This window comes from Sinohyriopsis cumingii, chromosome 18, assembly GCF_028554795.1.
Source record: "Sinohyriopsis cumingii isolate HCF-2022 chromosome 18, ASM2855479v2, whole genome shotgun sequence".
Taxonomy (NCBI): Eukaryota; Metazoa; Mollusca; class Bivalvia; order Unionida; family Unionidae; genus Sinohyriopsis; species Sinohyriopsis cumingii.
Window position 1 is genome coordinate 43,662,967 of NC_142978.1, and position 24,266 is coordinate 43,687,232.

The following is a 24,266-nucleotide window of genomic DNA, read 5'->3' on the forward strand; positions in this document are numbered from 1 at the left end:
TTCAATGTAATTAAAATTTATGTGTAAATATTATCTTCTAGAACGCATTTGATGAGTAACTATTATCACTTTATTTTCTTTAAATTAATAAAATTTACATTATGTTTTCAATATTTGGAAGGTACAATAAAAGCATTATATAAGTTTCATTCAACATTCGTTGTAGGTTAGTTGTTATCATATAACGTTGTATCCTCAGCATAGAGATTATGCTAAATATTTCCTATATGCAAATGTAGATCATTTCAAAATCTAATATAAATTGTAGTGGCCTTAAAATATATTATTGATTTAATCCAAAAGTTTACTAATTTTTCGTTAGACACGACATTGTTTATGATCAAGTTTCGTTTTAATCTTTGGTAAATATGAGTTAAACCTATTTAAAGATTTGTTTCTCAGCTTAGTCATGTGTTAGCTTTGACATAACTTATGTTTCAAATAGGTGCTGATTCATTCTGTTCCGTCCTTTTTTGGTGAATGCTTACACATTTTAACACGCACATTTCAGCAGCATGAATTCTATAGAAGATACAAGGAGGCAAAATAATCAGCTTGATTATAGACCAGAACAGGGAGTCATAGACTTCATCCATATACTTATGGACTTTTAAATCTAGAATATGTGAAAAAACACTGTCCTCTATCCACATGTACATGTTTAGAATACAGAGTATGGAAAGACATGTTTTCAAAATAGGGCGTTTGTCCGAAGCATCTTCGTGTTTTAGAAGTAAGCTACTTTGAAAGTAAATTGAAAATAAAAAGGCGAGATCTGCGATGAACAGAATCACATGATCATCTGAGTTCAAAAATTTACTCAACGCAATAAGTTCAAATAAAATCCAAAATCCCAGGGCACATGTAGAGCCAATCAAAATTACTTGACTTGGACCGAATACGATTGTATGTGATGGTTTCCGGTATACGATAGCCCATGCCACCAAAGATATAGCAAGCATCAAGCAATGAAGTATTAAATAACTGAAGCAATATGCATGTACCATCTCTTTCTCGAACATGTAAAAGTTTGACGACAGAACAGTAATCAAGAAAGCAGCAAACAATAAACCTAAAGCGGATGGAATGATGCAAAGGCAGTTTTCTCTTTTATTGGTAAATATCCAATTGCAAATGCGAGTTGGTGAACATATTTTAACGCAAATCGAGATTGATGTACGTATTTTATAATAAGTTACGCTCAAACATTCTTTGCAATTTCTTGATTCCTTATTATTAACCTGCTTTGCATTGTTTCCATCATCAGACTTTAATCCCCAAATTTCGAACAATACACCTGTTGTCAGTATACAGAATTCCATTGCTAGTGGGTAATAAACGAACGCGTAGTATGCAAGGTATGAATCCCCTTTAACACATATCTCGTCAGGATCATGGTATGATACAATAGCTGTAGAATGAACGGTTAAGTTTGCTCCTATATTTTTATGGATGCGTTCGACTGATTCTGTTGCTAGCAAATTCAACCAAATACCTATGTTTGCGGGGATCAATAAAAGGACACTTACGCGCGAAGCAAACGTTTGGCAGCGGTAATGGCTGTATTTACAAAGGACAGCAAATTGTCCTATGGTGAAAAAAATCTTGAATACTATGTAACACATGGCTATGGGAAGACCAATTACCTCTGTTGACTGGCACATTATGTACAAAGCAAAAGTCCAAATGTCAGGCACAACAACTCCAGCAAGCCCAAATATGCATACACAAAAAAGTTGCATTCCTTTCTCCCACTTGTGTAGAACCTTATCATTTATGTATTTACTTTCTGTTGAAATGAAGTATCCTTCCTTGTCAGGAAGGCGATGTATAAGTAATAGTATTGTACTCAATAGTCCAAGAATACAAAAAGTCAGTATGGCGCATTGTTGATTGGACACTGTCACAAAAGCATGTGTTTCTGTCGCCATCAGCCTAGCAAATATGATAACAACAATGATCGATGTCATGAAGAGCATCACTAAAAGACACAGTCTTTTCCCACCATTGTAGACTTTATCTGGATCGGCTGACTTGTTATAAGTGCGCATCCACAACGTATCTATTTTACTGAATACTTCGCCGTCTCGTACAATATTCCATATTGCCATTAACTTGTTTGATGACGTCGCTGTACGTGAGGTTGGTGTCTGGGATAGGTTATTGGAGTTTGCAGAACCGTTGTCAGTATGATCTTCCATCATCGCGGCAGGTGTACGTCCCTTCTCTCCATGATGAATGTAATGCCTGTCAGAACTAACTGAAAGTATATTTTACTATTTAGTTAAACTTTGTTAAGTGTAAACTACACATCACATATCATTTATAATAGGTTTCACTATCGATCATCATGTTATACATTTTGAATATAATCCTAATTTACAGTTTTGATCATATACGCCTTTGAATTCTAATGTCATTAACTAAAGGTAATGGTTGCTGTCTGACGTATTGAAAGAACATTTGCTGGTAGACTGAAGCACTTTCAATGGTGATAATAGTAAAATGAGCGAATCACCTTTGAATGCAAGATGATTTAATCAACGCAGCAGGAAGAAGGTATACATTATTTTTTTTAAATGACTTTATGTATGTCAGTACATAACTTGATGTACAAGTGATCGAAATTTGTCTGCACGTTTTGATTGTACAGAGCAAGTGGAAGATCTCATAAATATTACTCCATTATATATATATATATATATATATATATATATATATATATATATATATATATATATATATATATATATATTGATTAAAATGTGAGTCAAATGTTGATCTTTCTAAAATTGACGCTTCTTCATCTACCAAGTACATTGCATCTCCATGGGTATTTTATATTGTGGCGTGCTCAGTAGAGATACTGTTTCTGCTTCGAATCATCATATCAGGTTCTTGTAGAATCGTCGATTTGAATACGTTAAGTATTTACTTCAATGAATAATGTATGTGAACCCTGGCCGAGTAGTATCAAAGACATAAAAATGGTAGTAACAGCTGCTTTGCTAGTCTTTCAGCATTAAGAGGTTAGTGTTAGGACTGATCGGCCTGGTGCCTGGGTCGGACATCATGATACATGTCTGCGGCATGATGCCCCAGTGCCAAAAATCACTATAAACTGCCACACTGCAGAAATCTTAGCGATAATACCGGAAAAATGGGTAAAGCGACGTTAAATTCCAAATCACACACACACACACACACACACACACACACACTCTCATAATGCATGCCATCTTCATTCGGTGCTGTTTCAATTACCTTGATTTTGAACTTATTTAACTGTTACCACCAATGGGAAGTTTCTATAAATCTCTGTCCATTCCTAAGAAGTGTAGATTGTGTTTAATGCCATATTCATGCAAATTAACATTTATGTTCCAAAATATGTTATTTGTAGCGCAGTTAGCTCCGGCCACATTTATATTCAGTCTCAACTTCAGAACTTATTTGTATTATCCTTGGATACGGACATTGTCACTTTGATATTAAATGTGTGAAATATTTCAACTACTTCTCTAATTCAACACAATATAGACCTGTCACAACAAAGCTTAGGAAGTGCACGAACTATTTATTATTTAACCTGTGAAAACATTTCTAATCATATTTATTACGCGTAAGCTTCATGACACTTTTCCATGTTTTGTCGGCGGATTAGCCCGTTGTTGTCATTATTAGAGGGTGTAAGCAAGAACCCGTAAGACACAACACTTTCTGTCAAGCGTGACAGTAAGAGCACATGTTGTTGTAATACAGAGTTCGCACAGTTTTGTATCTGGCTTCAGCCATTTGCCGAATCCCAAATGGGTCATTGAATACTGAGCATGAAGGATTCGGCGAATATCATTACCGGAAATAACATCTAGGGTCGCTGTTCCTATATAAAGAGAGAGAGTAACTTTCAGGTGCATTTATAAGATCCCCTGTTGTAAGTGCCTATCTGTTAGGCGAACTTTACTTAACCATTTTCTGTCGTGGCGGGCGCTGTCAACCAGCTGATATAAACGGGTGAGCGTGTCTCAAAAGAGCCCAATTCTAAGATCTACTGAGAAATAACCGCTCGTTCAGTATAATAGGTCATTTCTGAGGAATAAGACAACAACCACATGTCTGGTAGATAAATAGGTGAACTTAGATTATGAACTGTATTTGTAATGATACTCAGATAATAATACACACTAGCTAATGTAACGCAGAGGATTGAAAAATCTGATTTCTGTGCATCATTATTTATATCGCTTGAATGGATAATATAAGGAAAAGGAGTTTTCAAACCATTCCATCCCGAGTACGAAATATATTTCATTCCTTTTCCTTGAGACGAATTTATGTGTATGAGTATGGAATACGATTCGCTTTCTCTAGTCGAACACACACACACACACACACACGTGTGTGTGTGTGTGTAATTCTAATTTTTATAAATGAAACGGATTTTCTGCAAATACGATTGGTTGCAAACCGTCAAGTGAAGCTGATCTGAAATTTTTTACACATCGATAAATTCTGGGACTACTTTCGGTTTTTGTACTGTTGGCAGTATAAATAAACAATGAAGACACGTCATTGTGAAAAGATTGTTTAATCTCTTAAATTTTTCATTAAGCAAATAAATATAAATTATACCCTTTTCATTATTTTTCAAATATTCTTTGATTGAAATGCATAGTTTACAATTTGGCGATTGTCTGCTACATTGCCGCGCAAAATGGGCGATTACGGCGATTTTTCACTGCAATTTTTAACAATTAAACGACAAGGAGTTAAAAGAAATATTAGCAGCGATTAAAGCAGGTGAAGATGGATTTGATGATAATGCGATGGATGTTACAAACGCTGAAAATGAAACAGACCGACAGAGATTGACAAATTCCCTCACACTGCACCCCATGACCTTAGTTACCCCCGCCGTACACAACAACAACAATAATGGCGTTGGAACTTGGCCAGTCAATGTTGAGACCGCTGAGGGATATAAATCAAGATTCAAGAAATTATCTGAGGAAGACTTTAAAGCTATAGAAATAAATCACGATTCAGAGGCTACTAAACGAGATACAAAATGAGGCATTGGCGTTTTCAATGGTAATTTTTTATTTTATTTTAATTTTGCTTGCTTATTTAAAAAACGTGGGTGGGTGTTGGTGGCATGGTGTGAATATGACCACTTACACAAAAATAAAAACAAATGTTTATGAGACCATTATTTAAAGACTGAATAAAGTTTTAAAATGGTAAAACTACCATCTCCACCAATGTGACTTAACACCGTTGAAAAACGTTTATATAATCTATAAAGGTGAATGTTTTGCTAATTTAAATTTTTTTGAATGTGTAGTCATTAATTCCTTCCAGCATTCCAGCACTCAGTTATGCAACCAAACAAAACATATCGCTGGTTTTGCGAGCAACTCTACATTTAACAACCGCACATTTAATTTTACATTAGATAACTGAAAGAGTCTTGTTAAGTAATAACGCTGATGAAAACGATATAAAATGTTATTCCTGGATAGGACATACTAAAGTTAAAAAGAATGTTATATTTTATGAAAAAAAATGTGCTAACACCACGTGTAGCTATTGTCTAAGATGTAAAATATGAAGTTGCCGAATAAACTAACTGACAGTAATTACATTTCATTTGACATTAGATCATTGAACGGGTCTTCACAAGAATTAACACTGTTGAGAATGATATAAAATGTTATTCCTGTATACAATTTATTTAATTATTACCTTTATGCTAGAAAGGGATAACATCACCTTGTTCGTATTTCCATGTTGTTTATTGATAAAATCAAGTATGATTTAACGTTTGATTTGAAATTTAGTCTTGCACACTTGTTCATTCCGTATCAGCTGTTATCATATAAGGTCATGGTCATCTGACGTAGAAGATGGGACTGACTAAAACTGAACAAGAATGTTGTAAATGAGCTAAATGTGTTGAAACTACCGGTAGCCATTGCCTAGGATGTATGAAGTTTCTAAATAAACGTAACTGTGACAGTATTCAGTATGTTCGTGTGATTATGTACAGGTTATGTATTATGGGGCGATGTGAAGCGGCGAATGAAAGGAAACTACGCATTACTTAAATTAGAATGCACTGTTGATGGACTAAGTTGATTTGACGAAAGAAAGGACGAAGTTGGAATTATAAGGAATAAATGATCATGATTGGGCTTTTATCGATATGCAAATTTTACCTAATCACTCACAAAGTTAACATAAAGTCCTTCGGACTTTATTTACTTTGTGAGTGATTAGGTAAAATTTATACATCGATAAATACGCAAACATGATCCTTTTAAATCATATATATATATATATATATATATATATATATATATATATATATATATATATATATATATATATATATATTAATTAGCTACATTTTACCTTTGATTTGTTTTATTTACTGAACTGGATGAATATTGTTTTATTAGTAATGAAAACGCATTTAAATCTCCTGAATTCGTTCAATGGTAAGTATAGTGTTGTGTATGCTTTCTTCATGTCATATTTTAGCCATTATGTCGTAAAATATGACAATTATACCCCGGCTCACAAAGTACTTGGGTGCAATTACCTCTAGTCCTTTAGTCAACAGCTAGAGTCATTCATTCCATGATAATTTACATACTAATATCACTTTAAAACACTAACAACAACAAAGTTTCAACCCCCAGTTTTTGTTAGTGTGATTTTATTCAAGATGAACATTTTTACACCATTATAATTGATTTCTATATGCACGTGATTGCCAGATAAGCGTATTTATTGGCCTAGTTCGATAGGATCTGTTTAATTGTTCTGACACAGAAAATGAACATAATTACAAAGATCACGAATACTAATGAAAATACGGAAATAATTCAATCAGTTTGCATGAAAATTGAATCGGAATGACTACAAATGCTCATACATACGCTCCCTATATTTTTAAGTTGTTTGAACTCTAGCGTTTTATGTAATGTTTTGATTTAAAGACAACAAAGGGATTTATAGATTGTCGCTGGAAAACTACATGCTCCCATAATTTAATGAAAGTGATGCTTAAATCTGAACTTGATTCAGGCATGTAGTCATTTAAAAGCAGCCAAGCCGAAACTTATATTTGTATGTTGCACCTATGGAGATATTGTGCAAGTATAATTTAAAGGGAAGGATATTTAAAAATGTCACTTTTATGGAAAATTATGCACCTTCAGGATTGTAAATCTTTCTTGTGATACAGGAAATAAACATAAGCTACCATCACTACTACTACTATTACTACTACTACTAATAAACTTTCTGCGCATGTTTCTGTCCAGCCATTTAAAGAGACAAATGGTATGACTTTAAACTGAACACTTGGGGAGGACATTGGTTAGACTGACAGACAGACAAACGTTCTAAAATTATCTCACTCTACTTTTGATACAAAACAGACTTGGTATAAATTTGCGTTGGAACACCATGTGTAAGTGATTCTTAAAGACATGAAGACCTTGATCTTGATGATTAAACCTAATTATCCATGAGATGCCAAATTCATTTGAGAAACATAATGTAACTTCATATAAAGCAGATAAAGTAACCACAAAAATGTATACCCCTGACCTTAAGGGAGAAGTGTGTCCACCTGGTGTACGATGCAACACATTTTCTAGAAGCAATAAATACTTGAAAGCGTGACTTTCAGTGTTTCTTGATTTAGCATGCTGAGTTGTTTTATGCAGATTAGTAGATTTTAAAGAAGTATCTGAGTACAGTTGGACAAAACAGCATATTTTATAATGTCTAGAAACATATTTATGATACACTAGAACATACATTGTAAGATGGGACATTATTTGCGTTTGTAACTAAAAAACTTTACATTTAATTTTTTCTTCTTCTAAATTTAGAAATTTTGGTTTTCATCTGCAACGACAGTGGTCATATACATGAAACATTAACCTCTGATACATTGTCTACAACATGGCTCAAACGGTATAATGTTATCATTTTTGTCCGGTAGTTTGTAATTGGAATCACAGCGTCAGAAAAATATTTGTCAATAAACAATCAGAACCACTAAAATACGTATAGTATGGCACATAAAGTCGGAAGGAAATTGGCATTCCGTAATAAGAAAAAAATAGCTTCAAATAGTTTAAAACAAGACATTTCAACAACACCTTCAAACAAACATACCATCCCTCCCATACAAAACAAACGAAGAACATAAAAAAGCTAAAAATAAAGACGCGAACAAAATATAAAGCCAAGAAGAAGGCTTAGTCCCAGTTGATACGTTTGCCGAGATTCATTTTAATAACAAAGTGTGTCTATCAATGATACAGTCATTAGATAACTGGTGTGGACAAGAAGTGGGAATAACTCAAATAAGAAGTAATCGAAACAATGAAGGCTATATACAGTTGCTCCAAGTCATTATTATAATTGACTTACCAATGTGATTCGTTCCAATATCGTTGATCGTTCTCTCTCTCTCTCTCTCTTTTACGGTTTCCATGTCGTCATAGGTTCATGAGAGAGAGAGAGAGAGAGAGAGAGGATACAGTATAACATGTTTGTAAGCGACCTCTACTTCCTGTCTGCTGGGGAGGGTTCATTGAAGAAGTTCCTCTCAACAGTAAAGTCAACAAAAATGTTTAATGAAACACAACTAAGAAACTGGAAAGCTGTCAAAAGTTCAGAATATTCATTGCGATAAGACAAATGTACTCCTGCAAGGGAATGCTCGCTACTTGCACACTTGTATCGTAACATTCAGATACTGACGTTAATTTTCGTTGGGTTGTTCTTGATTAATTTCAATAAAATGTCTCAGCACATAATAGTCTGTTTCAATGTTAAATAAATAAAATAATGATTTTCAATCATGGAGTGACCCCCACAGAGGAGATTTGAAGATTTGCTTTGTTTTCGTTTAACCCAGGTTACCAAGTGGGAGCAAACTGATCGACAATTTCGAATATCAATTTGCTTACTCAAACGTTTCCTGCATAATTTTCCAAAATGCTTGCCTCTGCATACTTTTAAAAACAAGGACGTTCAAATTTTCAAAAGATTGCTTATTTTACTAGCCTTTTCACCAAAATAATGTCTAAATAATTCAGAGTATTATTATTACTTTGCCAGTTCTATATTATTATTATTATTATTATAGCAATTTATATATGTCATTAACTAAAGGGGATCTTGGAATTCAAAGGTGGTTATTTCTAATTTTGAATTTGGCCGCGTTCTGCAGGTATCTGATAAGTACTGTCTTCCACTCCAATATATAAACTTCAGCTTTTAATCATGTGACAGAACTGAACCAATCAGAATTGGCAGACCAAATCCGCCGCAACGAGTCAGATCTGGCAAACTGGCAAGCCTCAGTCTGGTGCAATTATTGCGATATCAACCACATATAAGGTTTGATATCTTTCAATATATAAAACATTCTCACATCTTATATCTTACTAAGTACAAAACTAAGAGAAAAACACTCCATATACTAATTTTTCTATATTTTTTAGTAGGAGAACATCAGTTCTCAAATGGATAAACTGTGGGAAACCAATGACAGGGTATAATGGTACTAAAAGAATTACGGTTTCTATGGAGGTCGCAACTAAGTATAAAGCAAATTACAATACTCAATAAATCTTACATTTTTTATGTAAAGTCTACATATTTTAGATATTACTTTCGGCAATAAGTTCACTGCGACTACATCTGAGTGTATATGTATGTGAATCAAATACCTATAATATCAAACCATCGAGGTCATGGGTCACAAATGAACAAAAATGGTTTCTATAAGAACTTGACTAGATTGACGAAAAGTTCGTTTACCGCGAAACAAAAAAAAAAACCCTGAAACTTCATATTGAATACACGTATCGTGATGTTCCACATACAGAGAAAACGTTTGGTATTAAATGGGGTAATACATGCATGTAATTTGCGCAAGAAACAGTGCTAAATGTAAAATGTCAAACATTGAAAAGCCAAGAATAATATAATGATCAACATGGTAATAGCTAAATTTTATTAACAGAGTTCCTACAGGGATAATAAATATGGGATTAGCCAACTAGTAATTCAGTATAATCTGACTCCATGGACCGCAGGAAGTCTGAGAATATGCATACGAAGTGGTGCATTATCGAAAATATGGAGAAACTATACATTAAAATTCATGTAACCACAGAGCAACAAATTCGTCACAGCTACATGCTCTTGCACTTCCAATGAGCTAAAAATGTAACACTAATATCATAACAGAAACATCTCTGACAACATATGGAGATTTCACATACAGTAGTAAATATCCACTCCAACCCCATTATGGTGCACAGCTGGTTAATCCTGAGTCTATGACAATGTGTTTCATTTACTTATAAAATATGAATATGAATATATTTCTCATTATTTGTTGTTAATACGCCATACTTATATGTGTATCCATACGCCATGGTTGAATCACAATTTAATACTTTATATCTTGTATAAAATGATCTCATACACGTTCTATTCATCTCTCTCTCTCATTAGAGGCCCCATCTCCACTTAAAACAACAAAGGATGGATGCTAAGCATGTACCTAAGCAACAACAGCAGTGAAACCCAGACGAGGTGGCATTTTAAGCCTACAAATCTGCTAACAAATCCAGCAAAGGAGAAATACGTGTACAGAAACAAACGCGTGTTGTTCTTGTCATCAGGACCCTTAACTTGGCTACCTTGCCATGTGGGCCCGTAACTTTGCAATTTTCCTAAATCACGGTAAGTAAAACAATACCGTGTCTGAAAGATTGTGATCCAATTTTGCTGAACTATTCATTCTCCTAAAAGAAATGTTAGTTTTCTGTTTAGTTGTAACTCAAAGAGAACCGGAGTAATGTCTAGACGGAAAGAAACCCAGCTGTTGATAACTATTAATGTTAATCGATTCAGTGCTGTTCTACGTCATTTGGCGTAATTTAAGAAGCATGATACATGTATCTGTAATATATTATTTCTGAGTTGTCTTTTGTCATTATGAAAATCCCGATCTTGTTCCTACTGCTGAACATGTCAGGCCCAGTATAATCTAATATTACATGTTGGCTCATTTTAGAATGAGGATTCTAACCTGAATTTAATGGTCAAAGACAATTTTAAGACTAATCTTCCAATCTTAATCTAGATATATCTTCGGAAGCCTAAGTCATTCCAGGTTGGTTTTTTTTCTTTGTTTTTTCAGATAATTCAAGCATTTCCCGGGGATGGGAGGCCGTGGGTTGGGGTGTTTTTCGCTGTTTACAGCTGAAGACAGGTCAACAGTTCAAAAGAGAAGGATTGAATATTAAAAACACGTGCTTAGAGGGAAAAAAAAAAGAAAGGAAAAAGGAAAATAAAAACTAAAAAAGGAATCAAATTAGACAAATGACTTCCATACATCCAGGTAGTTTGAACTGGTACTAAACGGATATCAGAATTTAATTTTTAAAAGTACTGTTATATGTGTTATATTCTGTATGTGTGTGCGAAAGAGCGCAAAATGTAGTGGAAATAAAAGGAACATTGTTTTCGATAAAGCTCAATAAAGTTTTTGTTCTCAGCTTTCATGGAATAAATACATTGTTCCCAATTCGGAATTAGATATAAACATAAATAAATAATTAAATAGAAAGCACGCAAGCTAGCTCGACAGCTAGATGAAAATATGGGTGAATAAAACTGGATACATAAATGTCAGTATAGATTGACGAATAAATTAATATTTGACTGAAAACATGGAAAATAAAGAGTGTGTGGTAGGAAAGTGCAAAGAATTAAAAGACCTGAGAAAAAAACAAACACTTTACTCAAAAGTTCTATTGCTTTTGAACAAGCCGTGCAGAGAGAGAGAGAGAGAGAGAGAGAGAGAGAAAGAGAGAGAAAGAAAGAAGAAGAAGAAGAAGAGAGAGAGAGAGAGAGAGAGAGAGAGAGAGAGAGAGAGAGAGAGATTACACAGTGCATGGTAATGAATATTTTGTGTTAAAGGATTCGTGTCTATTAGTGTAATGAAAATAATTTCGGACTGAATAATTTCAATTAACCGGGGTTGTTGGACGGACGGACAGACAAACTGATCGATATTTCGATATTTTCCTCGGCCTAACTATCTTATATGCAGTTCTCAAATTATTTGACCGGTTTATATGTGCAAAGTCAATAAAAGACAGACATGCACACAGTGAAATTAGGAAATTAGAAGTCTTGAGCAGTTTGAGGAAAACAACAATTAGTCTACAGTCGTAATTAAACCTTTGGACGAATATGTCATGTATAAATTGTGAGCAAAACAAACATGTTTTATTTTGTTTTGCTTTATGTAAACAGAACGTTTTATTTTAATCTACTTCAAAATGCCAACAATACCTTAGGTTAATCTATATCCATCGCGAAGAATGAAAACAGAATGGTACAAAAAGCTTCAATATTTGGAAAATCTCATCTCACTGTAAAAACGAAATTATATATATTTTTGTATTAGATAAAAGTAACTATTCGTCTCACAGAAATAAACAATTAATGTCACCAGCATAAATTATTGCTGATTGATACTGTAGATGCTAGTAACATGCGCGTAAAATGCGGAAATTATTAGTTTCACCATGTCATGGCATAATTTCGGCATTGAGGGGTTGTGTGCTCTGAAGCTTGCTTCCTTCTTACCTGTTGGTTTTAGAGGGTAATAAGGATAAGGCGTACAAAAACCTTTCTCGGTGGCATAATACCAGACTATTAGCTCCGATTTCACCATCTTATTTTGAGTCAAGATGTGCACAAATCGTACATATTACGTGAATTTGCTTGATCTGACACTTCTGCATGAGCTTTTCAAGTTTTTGCTTTGGTAGCATAATCTTTATCAATGCAGAACTTTTACCATGTCATATTTCTTTGTTTCGTCCTGCAGCTTCTGCACTCGCACACGACTTCCTGTGATAATACTATACAATATTAGAGTCTACATTACATACAGTGGATTCTGAATATTTTGTGTACAAAGCATCAACATCTCCAATATAATTTATAGTCTCCCAGGGCCAGCTCGTGGCCAAATCCGATTTCACCGTGCTATTCGGCAAACAGCAATTTTAAGTTTGCGCTCAATCCTCACGACTTCTAACATTATATATAAGTACAGTGTAGCAACCTGGTCAGTAATTCAAATAATATAGTTTAGTTCATGCCTGCCAATGTTCTTGATTGTCCATGTGATGCATCTGTCATAACAAGATTTTAGAAAATTTAAGATTTCTCACTCTACTATTTGTCGCACGTTAGCTATATAATAGTCAGAGAACAGTATCCAAGAATATATTTTGATCGGAAAATTAGCAAAATCATGAGAAATAAAGATTCATTTTAAACTTAAAGTTCATGTAAAATATATTTTCTAGCTTCCATACCCTGGTGAAACATTTTCAAATCTGAAAATCTGCATGTAAACTGTGAAAACCTCGCATTGTCTTTAAGAATTAATACAAAATTTGAAGGCTGTCAGCCTGTCAAGGATATTTCGTTCTGGAAAATGTATACATGTTGGATGTGTGGAAATGTGACGACCCCAATGTAGCTGTTTCAAAAATTGAGAATATGTTATACGGTTTCAAATGCTAGAAAAAGAAACGGTGAGATTTCAGAAAAGAAAGTGAGATCAGGACGGTGCAATTATAGGGGTTTAATATTATTAGCCCTACGTTAACATTTTATAAACCGTATTTTGCCAAATCACAGCTTATATAATTCCCTTTTTGACGTTATTTGCTGTGCTATTTTGGAACTGACAACATATACGCAGAAATAAATAACCTTTAAAAATGTTACGTTTTCTTGTTGACCCGATGCATTATTAAGCTGTAAAGGAACGTGCAGTAGGTAGACAAAGTATGTCAGCCTATACACATATAAATAAAGCTTCTCTCTCATTTCACAAGCTTTACTATTTCGTATTAAAATATATGCAGATATATAATTTAGCAGCAGCAACAAGGCTTATTTAGTCACTTGAAATGGAAAACCATTTTATAATACCCATTCTAAGTGCCTGTACTGCACTTCCCGAGATGTCATAACTTTGCTTATCGCCGCATATTAGCACAAGCCGTCTTATGGTTTTGTTCTCTTCTTCTCATTCTGTTCTTTCTACTATTTATGGTTCATATTGCACACTAGCTGTTTAAATTAAATGTATGTTCTGTGTTCCATATGTGACCAAGGTTATGATCAGTCTATAAACGTGAGGGGTACTTACGAAATGGGGTGGATTCTTGTCCTATTGAGTGAATGCTATCTTCTAAGTTGCTCTTCTGCAACAAGTCTGGTATAAAATAAAAGGAATATTTTATTTAGGCGCGTACATACCGTATATATTTCATCTGATGAATCAAATCCCACATATATGAACTCGTTGCTTCGCCCCTCGTTAAAATATCCCTTTGGTTTGCACTATACGATAGAATGTATATGATCTTAATGTCAAAAAAAGAATATCCTGTATAAAGACACTCGTCAGATTTTTGGGAACGAGACTAGTTTCTATGGTTTCGCTGCATATTCTGATATGAACAAAACATATTGGAACTCTTAGTAAATCATTAACCAATAGAAAATATAAGAAATGAGATAGGAGAAACGAGAACTTGTTACAAGTAGAGGAAAATCATGCTCTCAGTATCTTGTAAAAATATATATTTTGAACAAAGTATTTACAATAGAAGAAACGTTTGCCATACCTGAAAAAATGACTTCTTCATTGACCTGGACATTAGTAGAATCTGGAAAAAAGACAGAGCTATTATTTTGTTTAACATTTCTCTTTTATGTTTCGGTGAATTCGCGAAGAAATTATATATATATATATATATATATATATATATATATATATATATATATATATATATATATATATATATATATATATATATCATGATTCATCTAGTTATTTAAAATTTTAGTTTTCACTACATCTTTTTGTATACCACTCCACTAGCTAGTAACAAAATTTGAAGAATATTCTCCTTGTAGCCAAAATAAAATGAACTAATACCGTTATTGGCAGAAATATTCAACTGCAATTTGCACCATTAATATCACACACGCACACATATATACAGATAGTTAGAGAGAGAAAGACACACACACACAGACACACACACACACACACACACACATATATATATATATATATATATATATATATATATATATATATATATATATATATATATATATATATATATATATATATATATATATATATATATATATATAGTTCGACGAAAAGCAATATTTGATAATGCAGAGCTGAAATATGTACCTGATGTTGCGTTATCAGTCATTTTTCAAAATGCTGATTTACACGTGCAAGATCTGTATTGAATTATCTGAAAAGAAAAGAGACTTTTGGAAATAAAAAAACATTAGAAAGGGACTTTGACCTGAAAAATACTCCGACACACAAAACATTGCCGATAAAAAATAAGTACTGCTTTTACATGATCTAGCCATCAACACCAAAGTCGCAGGTGTTCATAATCACGCTCGAACTTATTATTTTGGTTATATTTTATTTCATTGTTTCACATAGTATAAAACGGTACCTGGCATTTGAATTTCGTGACTAACTGACATGTATGAAAATATCAATACTATCGAAAGTGCAAATAATGTCCATTAGGTGCTTCATGTGAGGATTTCGCACTTAATACCTCAAAAGATCTTGACCGATTAATTGAAATTATTCAAAGCGTTTCGTTTGTTTTTTAAATTTGAAAGCGTAGCAATCTCGCAAGGTTTTCATATTTTCAAATGCTTTGAACAAAGCAGAGAAAAAGCATAACCGAATGACGATACATTTTGAAGTGGGAGATTGTGGAGCTCAGCAGTCGAGTAGCAGTAGAATGTACACCATACCTAGTTTGTTTGTTTTTATGTGTTCTTTTGTGCGGCTAGAATTCAATTGAGGTCTCTAAAGTGGCACATATTTACCAAATGACTACCATATAAAGCATGTGGCAGAAAAAACATCAATCATCGTATTGTTTGACCGTATCATACCGATGTATCAAACAAGTTCAGAAGATATTATATGAGCTTCCATAGACATTTTTGGAACTAACTAATGAATTGGTTAACTACGGAACAATCTTAAAAATGGAACGGTATAAACTAAACCAGACGTATGAGTAAACCAATACAAAAAATGTATATAATATTGTGAAGAATACGCATGAAGTCCTATATGGCCCACTAAGTCTGAAGCGTCTGAAACAACGTATGAATCGAATGATCTTTATAGCGAATGTTCTAGCAGTAATGGAAAAAACATCCTAGAGCAAATCAATTACACTAATGTTTTGGGGTATTATTACAAGATTAGGATTGTAATCCGAACTCATCAATATCAGTTTATATATGGCATGTTGCATAACAACGTAGAAGAGGAACGACGCAAGCATCTGAATCAATTTCATGTTATTCCATACAAACGTACCACGTATGGTTGTACTCCAGATTGCGTAATACCCAGTAATAGTCATTTGAGTTATATTAGGATGATAGTAGTGTATAGATGAATTTAAATCTACGTTTGAAACACTTGCTGTTGATAAAGAAAGAAAGGCCTTTCCAGTTAAGAAAGCCTGACTTAAAATGTAGAGTAACCATAATGTTGCGTAAAGTTCTATATATACCTAACCTCAGTACCAATGTACCATCTGATGCTAATGAGGAAATGAAGTAGTGGCTTGTGGAGTCCATACTAAATCTGGTTGCAAAAATGGCAGAAGTCTGTGATGTGGATTTGGTAACTGAGTTATATTTTTGCATTTATGAAAAGCTCAATGGCATTGGGACACAACAAATGCAAAGGTGAATGCCTTGGTAAAATATTAACTCTGGAGTAGAACATGCTACTCGAATACTGTAGAACACGTTTGCTAGTGTTATGTAATAGTCCAAGTGCTCGATGATGTGTTAAACGAGGCACTGGAATCAAATAACATAATGAACTTTGCTGACCATGGGGATCTGTGCAGGACCTGTTCAGGATCGGAAATACAGATTGACAGAGGCATCTGTGACTGAACAACATACGCGACTACACTTGTTAGGACTAAACAAACCGATACCGAAACAAATGAAATAATGGCTAGGATTAAATCAACTGTAGTTTATGATCCAGGTGGATTACACAGATTTAAACAAGTTACTCACGGATTTGTTAACTTGAAAAACCTCTCCGCTTATATAAACATGCCTACCGTGCCTCAGCTAAAATGATTGCTCAGCAACATGGAATACAAACACAAAGTCGCATGTGAAATGCTGACGCAACAGAGATCTTGAGACTCATAGTTTCAATGGGTAAACCTGCTCCACCACCCACTGATCCACCATCACATGTTAAAAAAGTGCAACAGTACAACAAAGAAAGTAGTTGCAAACAACTGTCCTCGTAGTGAAGGTTAACAACGCATTTGTCATATTAAGGATGAACAAAAACACTGCATATGCTATTGCTACTTAAGCTGCTAAGTATGTTCGTGCAAAAGAAATGAAACTAACCAGAATTTAAATTTCATACGCTTAGTGTTGATATAGAACATTAATTGTTAATTATCCCACCCACATACAAACGAGTTAAAGACGGTCGGCAACTGTCAATAATTAATTCCTGGAATCATATCAATGTTATAAAACTTTGGCGAATCCGGAGTTAAAGCAGCTATTTTCCTTAGCGCTCATTTGGTTATCCCACTTGAATTGGATGGGTTGAAAACTACTACACAGTAAGTTCACAGGGTTTCTCGCACAGTCATAAACAGTAAAGATACCAGTGCCATCAATGATGAACTTGGCAACGGTACTGAAAAGATTCCAGATACATTCTCTTGTCTTCTGCTAAGGTCAGTGATAAATGTAAAAGACAGTCGATAATATATGTTGTTAATGAGCAATTTTGTCCAGCGGGTGTTATTCAAGACCGGCATCATCTGGGTGAACTTAACGTTGGTAATATCTGATGCAGGTTGCTAAGGTCACACTAAACAAATGTGAAACACTTAACCCTGATATTACTGTTAATGTGTTTACTTGCGGTAAAGGCTTTCATCCGCTTGCACTATCTCCAAATGGGAACATGAACGAGCCTAGATTAAGTTGTTGCTGTTGAGTGATATGAAAGGATCAGAGGCGGCATTACAGAAACCGACACAGCAAATGCACAGGTAAAACATATCCAAGCAGACGCTGAAATCACGTATTTAATACACACCAACTGCTCACCAACCTTGACCTTTTTGTGGTGAGATCAGTGTCAATCCTCACCGGACAATAATGCAAGAACCTAGTAAAACATTCTCAAATTCACTGCAGTGCAAAGAAAGATTAAAGTGCCTTATATTATCTACGCGGATTTTCGATGTCTCAAAGTTGAAGTGGAATGCGTTGCTTCCCTCAAGAACCAAAGTATATAAATCGCTGACCAAGTTCTATGCCGAATAGTTATACAGCGGTTAGGTGTGATGAGCGAACAGAACCACCAATGTTGTATTGTGGGATGGATTACATCGAATTGCTTCTTAAATCGATTGCGGTTACAGCAAAATGGATTCGACAACATTCTATTCACCAGCATACATGATTATGACCTGCAATAACATTCGTAAGTTTTGCCGCAGCCACTCTTTGCTGGATCTGTGATGGTACGTTTGAGACCAGACCTAACGTCCGTGGTCGCTGTTACATTTCTGTCTCGTATAGAGCAGCTTCGCACATCGCATGCAATTTACAGTAAAGAATATACCCAAACAAAGCATGTACTGATACATATTACCACCAGAAACATGTGCGCGGACATGACTGAACCGAATTTAGTAAATAAAAGTTGATACCAGCGATTATCCGAAAGAAGATCCTTTATTTAGCAACACCTATACAATTGTTGTTGGTACGTTCAAGGATGAGTGTAGGTGTCAGTCAGTCGAAACGTATGTGGGACTGATACCTAAAATGTACTCGATTGCAATTGATGGCTCTAAGAACATTGTACCACATGATATTGTGCAAGAGGATCTCAGACACGATATGTCAGTGGAATTTCTTCGAGTGCCACTGGAATTATTACGGTGTCCGCGCTAATTTAGTTAATGCAGCAACGATATAACTTCTACGTGTTTTTTTTTTTTGTTGTTGTTGCTAAAACCGTCCACAGCTTTTACATGTGAACGTGAACTTCTATTCATTGAACACAAGTTTCATTAATCGTTGCTCATCCATTACGTGTATGAACTCGATGTTGATTTGCAGTATGTAATATTACGCGACATCATACAAAATTTGAAGACATAATCGTATTATGTTTTTTCAATGATAACACGATAAAGGAAATTCACAGACGATTATACCATCATTGACAACACTTAAGTCATTAACGCACTGTGATAAATTCCGAGACTGTTCGTATGCTAATCGGTGGCAAAGCTTGATAAAAAAACGCAAATATATGTTGAATAAGAGTTTACGATTTCGAAAGTGGGATTGGTTGTACGTGAATGAGACATCGGCTATTCATCAACAGTGTTATGATGTTTATAAAAAATTCAAAAACCGTTCTTGTAAATCACCTTTGATTTATTTCTACCATCAACGAAGCACCAAATCAACCTTATAGCGTACAGCGATGTAATGCTTGAGAACGAAGACAATCCCGCGCAGATAATTTCACGACACAAAATCACCAATGTAATATATTTGACTCAACTATAAGCCATGTGCTTAACGTTATCCAAGAAAACTGTAATATGTTGATGATATTTTGTGACATTGACTTAGAAATGTTCATTGGACTTGGTGCGCTGCTCATCAAATGTGAATTGATTTTGTTAACATGTTTGCGCGAACCAAAAATGGACCCGTATAGTTTTCTTATCTATGACGTAAATGAAACGAGCAAGGATAAATGTTAATAATCATAAAAATAATATTAAATGTCTGCAAGTGGTATCATATAAGAGTATTGATGCAACGCCGTATATCCGCTCATTAACAACATTAATAGATTCGAAATGTTATGGAAGTGTAATGACCATTACCTCCATTACGAATTTACAATATAATTACTATGCATCATTTCCTAGATGAGATGTGTGCGATATTTTGACAGGATGTGATAAACAGATTTGGTATGTATTGTAACCTTTCATGAATATTGTGTGCATATTTTACATGTTAGTCATAGCAGTATAATTAAATTACAAAGTATCATGTATAATTCCACCAGGACATGGTCAAAATTATTCCATAATTCCAATGTTTTGCTGTACACTCGCCGTCAAACTACGTCCTAATCCGCCATTTGCACTATTTTGGTCAGTGAGCGCTATGGAATCTGATTTGATATTGGTCACATAGTCTTTTCCTATAAATAGCAGATCAACATTTTTGCAACAAAAGACGATTTAGCTGCGTTTGTGGCCTACATCAGGATGGATAAGGAACTTGATGTGTTTCAAAATCAATTTGGTCAGATAAAAAATAGCAATGTTAAAAGTCACTGATATTATTACCAGAATGTAATGATTGGTCGCAGGGAATTTTACATAAATCAACAAGGAAGGTACAATTATAGATTCTAGGATGCCCTTTGCGGTTATCGTAGATGAAAAGTTTGTTTTCTCTCGACGGAGACACAAGACAGTCAAAACGAACAACAACAAAGTTGTTGATGTGCTTCACCCAGAACGAGACAAGGACTTGACGGAAAAAACAGATGTTGATGTCCTTACGATTCTAGCATGATTGATGAATATTTTGGAAAACCGAATATTGTTGCTACAATGCTTGCAGATATTGGCACGAAAGTCACCACAACCGAAAGAACAGGAGATAATGTTAAACAACAGGAGATAATGTTAAAATTGTATAATCTGAACCAGACATTGCCAAGATTGGTATAAACGCACTTGTCGATAAATTAGTGATTTACGCGACGACAATAAAAATCGTCAATGAAACTTTTGAAACCCATATGAAATTCCATTGAAATTTGCTGATATTGCCACTAACCACGCTCGATACAGCAGAAAGAACGTATCAGCAGAATATTATTAAATCTTTACGATCTGAACCAAGTATTGAACAGTCGCGTATTTGATTCGTAAAACCGTAAGTTCTTTATTTTAATTTTTACCTCGTTTTGCTAGGAAATAAATTATTTGTTAAATTTTACAAAGCCTGCTGTCTTCACTTTTTTCTTGTTACAGTTTAAAAGTGCCTAAACACGTAACATAACACACTGTCATTGTAGTAGCAGTTTCACCATATTTGTGTGTGGTTTTTTTTATCTGTTTTTGTTTTTTTATTTTGTTAGGCTGTTCTGTTTCCGCCGTTTTGAGCTCAGTCGATCTGGTTGTAATGCTTTCGTGTAAGGCACTAATTAGCTGGCTACCGCAATATATTTGTGCCTTAGAGACTCTGTTCAAATGAATCGTAAGTGGCGCCCCCGACCCAGTACTTTGTCGCCTTTGCAGGTAAAAACCTGCGTTAATGGTAACTATAGCTCCGGTGTTTGGGTCAGGTAGAATAACACCAATGTTTTGACTTAAATTCCCAGGGTAAAAATCTGGATCAGTGGACACGCTCACCGACATTGCAATGGAAATCATATACATGACCTAGGCAAACTGATTCCCGGTAGCGAAACTTGCTGCGAAAATCAAAAGTATTGGCCACATTGAAAGTCAATCTTTTTTTTAAAAGACGGAAAACGCAGCCACTGCATTAGTGGGTGATACGGTCTAAATAAATCATGTTTCATTTTTGTGTGTTTAAAAACCAGTTATAGCAATTTTCCTTGAGAGTGTTAATGCAGCTGCGACTCAACACATTAAGCTGTTATATTCTAAATTTGATATAAATATAAATATCTCTAATTTAAATTATTACAAGATAAGGTTAGATTATAGTTCTGGTGTTTTGAAATTATCAAGTATCTTACAATATATTTGAAACAATTAATTCCCACTTTAAAAAATAATATTTACATCGATTTCATATAATGTTTTGTTTTTAAATATCTCATTAGCAGCCTTCAGTTTCTAATATATATGAACATATTTTTGTTTTTGTTGTTGTAGGATTTAACGCCATTTTTCAGCACACGATAGACTATACATGGCGGCCAGCATTAATGGTGGAGGAAGAACCCGGGAAAACCCCGGGAAGAACCACCGACCCTCGAGAAGCTACTGGCAAGCTTTCTCACATATCCACATTGGCCGAATCCGATACTCGAACCTATGCAGACAGAGGTGAGATGGCAGTGATCCGTAACGGAGAACGCTTTGGACCACTCAGCCACTCGGGGCCCCCATATTTTTGTTAATAATACAATTATTAAAATAGTTACTATACGAAAGACTGTCCAGTTATATTTCATAGCATGTCAAAAGAAAGCTTCAACTTTCAGTCTGTTTGGATGTATATAAGCGCTTGCATTTTTTATTCATGTTTGTGAATTTGTTTGAATTTTTTTTAGTTAGAGACAAGGTGGCATTTATCTAAGGACGGATGCACTGTTGTACAATAATATTGAAATCATAGATACCCTGTGTACTAAGGAACTGTCATTATATATTTTGTATATAATATGGCCTTTCAAAATCGTATTATCCCACTTTAAAACAAACATTCCGGCTAGATAAGCGTTTCTAGAGATGAAAATATCGCCGTTACGTGCATATGGATCTATCAATAAAAAAATCCGTTTCCTCTGCTTTTGAACGTATACAGCAATACTATTAGAAGATAGGTTTATACACAATATTTGTGCAAACATATGCAGGTAAATGGATGAGATGGCATACGTGTATGCATTTTCAAGTAAGTAATCCGAAATGGGGACAGGTTTAATTTTATATACACCGGTGATAGCAAGGCTACACGTAATAGAAAACGGTCATAATAAATTTCAATTAATAACAAGTTTTATAATAATAATAATAATAATAATAACGTTGTTGTCATTAGTGGTGGTAGTGGAACTGTAATTGCACAAACATTAAACGTAAATGTGTGTGTGTGTGTGTGTGTGTGTGTGTGTGTGTGTTTAACCCAATGATCCCTCTCTCTCTCTCTCTCTATCTGTGCCGTGTGTGTAATAACATCGTGTAAGTCGTAATATGTGTAACTTTAAAGTTATACGTGCACACGACCAGTTTATCGAAATTGATCTGCTCAACGGTACATTTCCATGTACGCGAACGAATAGTTGCATATACAAGTGAAATCAAAAATGCATATAAACTTCTGTTGTCTAAAGTTCTAGTTACAATGCTTTTCCCTTTAAAGTTGTTTTATTATGAAGACCACATGGTTTCAGTCAGCTTTTTCTAGAGATTAACAATGTTTGAAATCGACATTATTAACTCAACGCGCAAAACATTTCATACAATTTGTGTATTTCAATATTACATATATTAAACATAAATTTTGTTCTTGAATGATAAGCGAGTAATCTGTAAGGATCTTACCTTCTGTATTACCACAAGGTCACCTGACTCCTTTGAAAGACAATATAATAGACTAAGGTATATATTTTCAGTCATATATTATGTCTTCATATGAATATGTATGAGTCGTCCGGTCTGAGTGGTGTCTTGACTACCAGATGGACCAATAAGATATGTTCAATGCGTGTCATGGAGCTAGGATTCCGCTACTAGGTCGAACACAAATGCAATATTACACCGCGCACTTCTTAAACTATAACAAAGATATAATACAGCGTCTTTGGGGGTCCCCGGCGGCGGAGAGGTCTAAAGGTCTCACTTGACAGTTTGTCTGGTGAATTGTCATCCGACAATGAGCTATTGCGGAAATATTAGAATAATTTTACACTGAGGATACAAATAAAGCCTAACTAATGATTTTTGTAGAAAGCATGCTTTTGAGATTTTGAGTGAGGCAATCAAGTTAATTACTTATACAAGTGGTGGCTTTTATACTGAACCGACACTGTCACCAACCCCTCTTTTAACATTCATCGCTGACAGCTAAAGCTATTTTGAATATTTTCCTGTGACAAGGCGGCTAAAAGATTTAGTATCTGCCTTATGCATTAATAAACGCCGCTAGTACTATAACAAATTAACATACTTTTCATCACCCTCAACAATCTCGATTTTTAGATATTTACTTCTGTGGCAGGCATATGTAAATACGTAAGCCAA

The 24,266-nt window shown here is 34.5% G+C and overlaps 1 protein-coding gene across 1 annotated transcript; it reads right to left on the reverse strand.

The window, feature by feature from the left end:
• Positions 1-212: 212 nt before the first annotated feature.
• Positions 213-23,672, reverse strand: LOC149776511 (uncharacterized). Its single transcript, XM_089942423.1, has 5 exons — positions 23,568-23,672; positions 15,353-15,419; positions 14,769-14,810; positions 14,288-14,353; positions 213-2,260 (listed from the first exon to the last, which is right to left on the reverse strand). Exons 2-5 carry the CDS (start codon positions 15,372-15,374, stop codon positions 438-440), a joined length of 1,953 nt encoding a protein of 650 aa, XP_089798549.1. The 5' UTR covers positions 15,375-15,419; positions 23,568-23,672; the 3' UTR covers positions 213-437.
• Between the last annotated feature and the right edge of the window lie 594 nt (positions 23,673-24,266).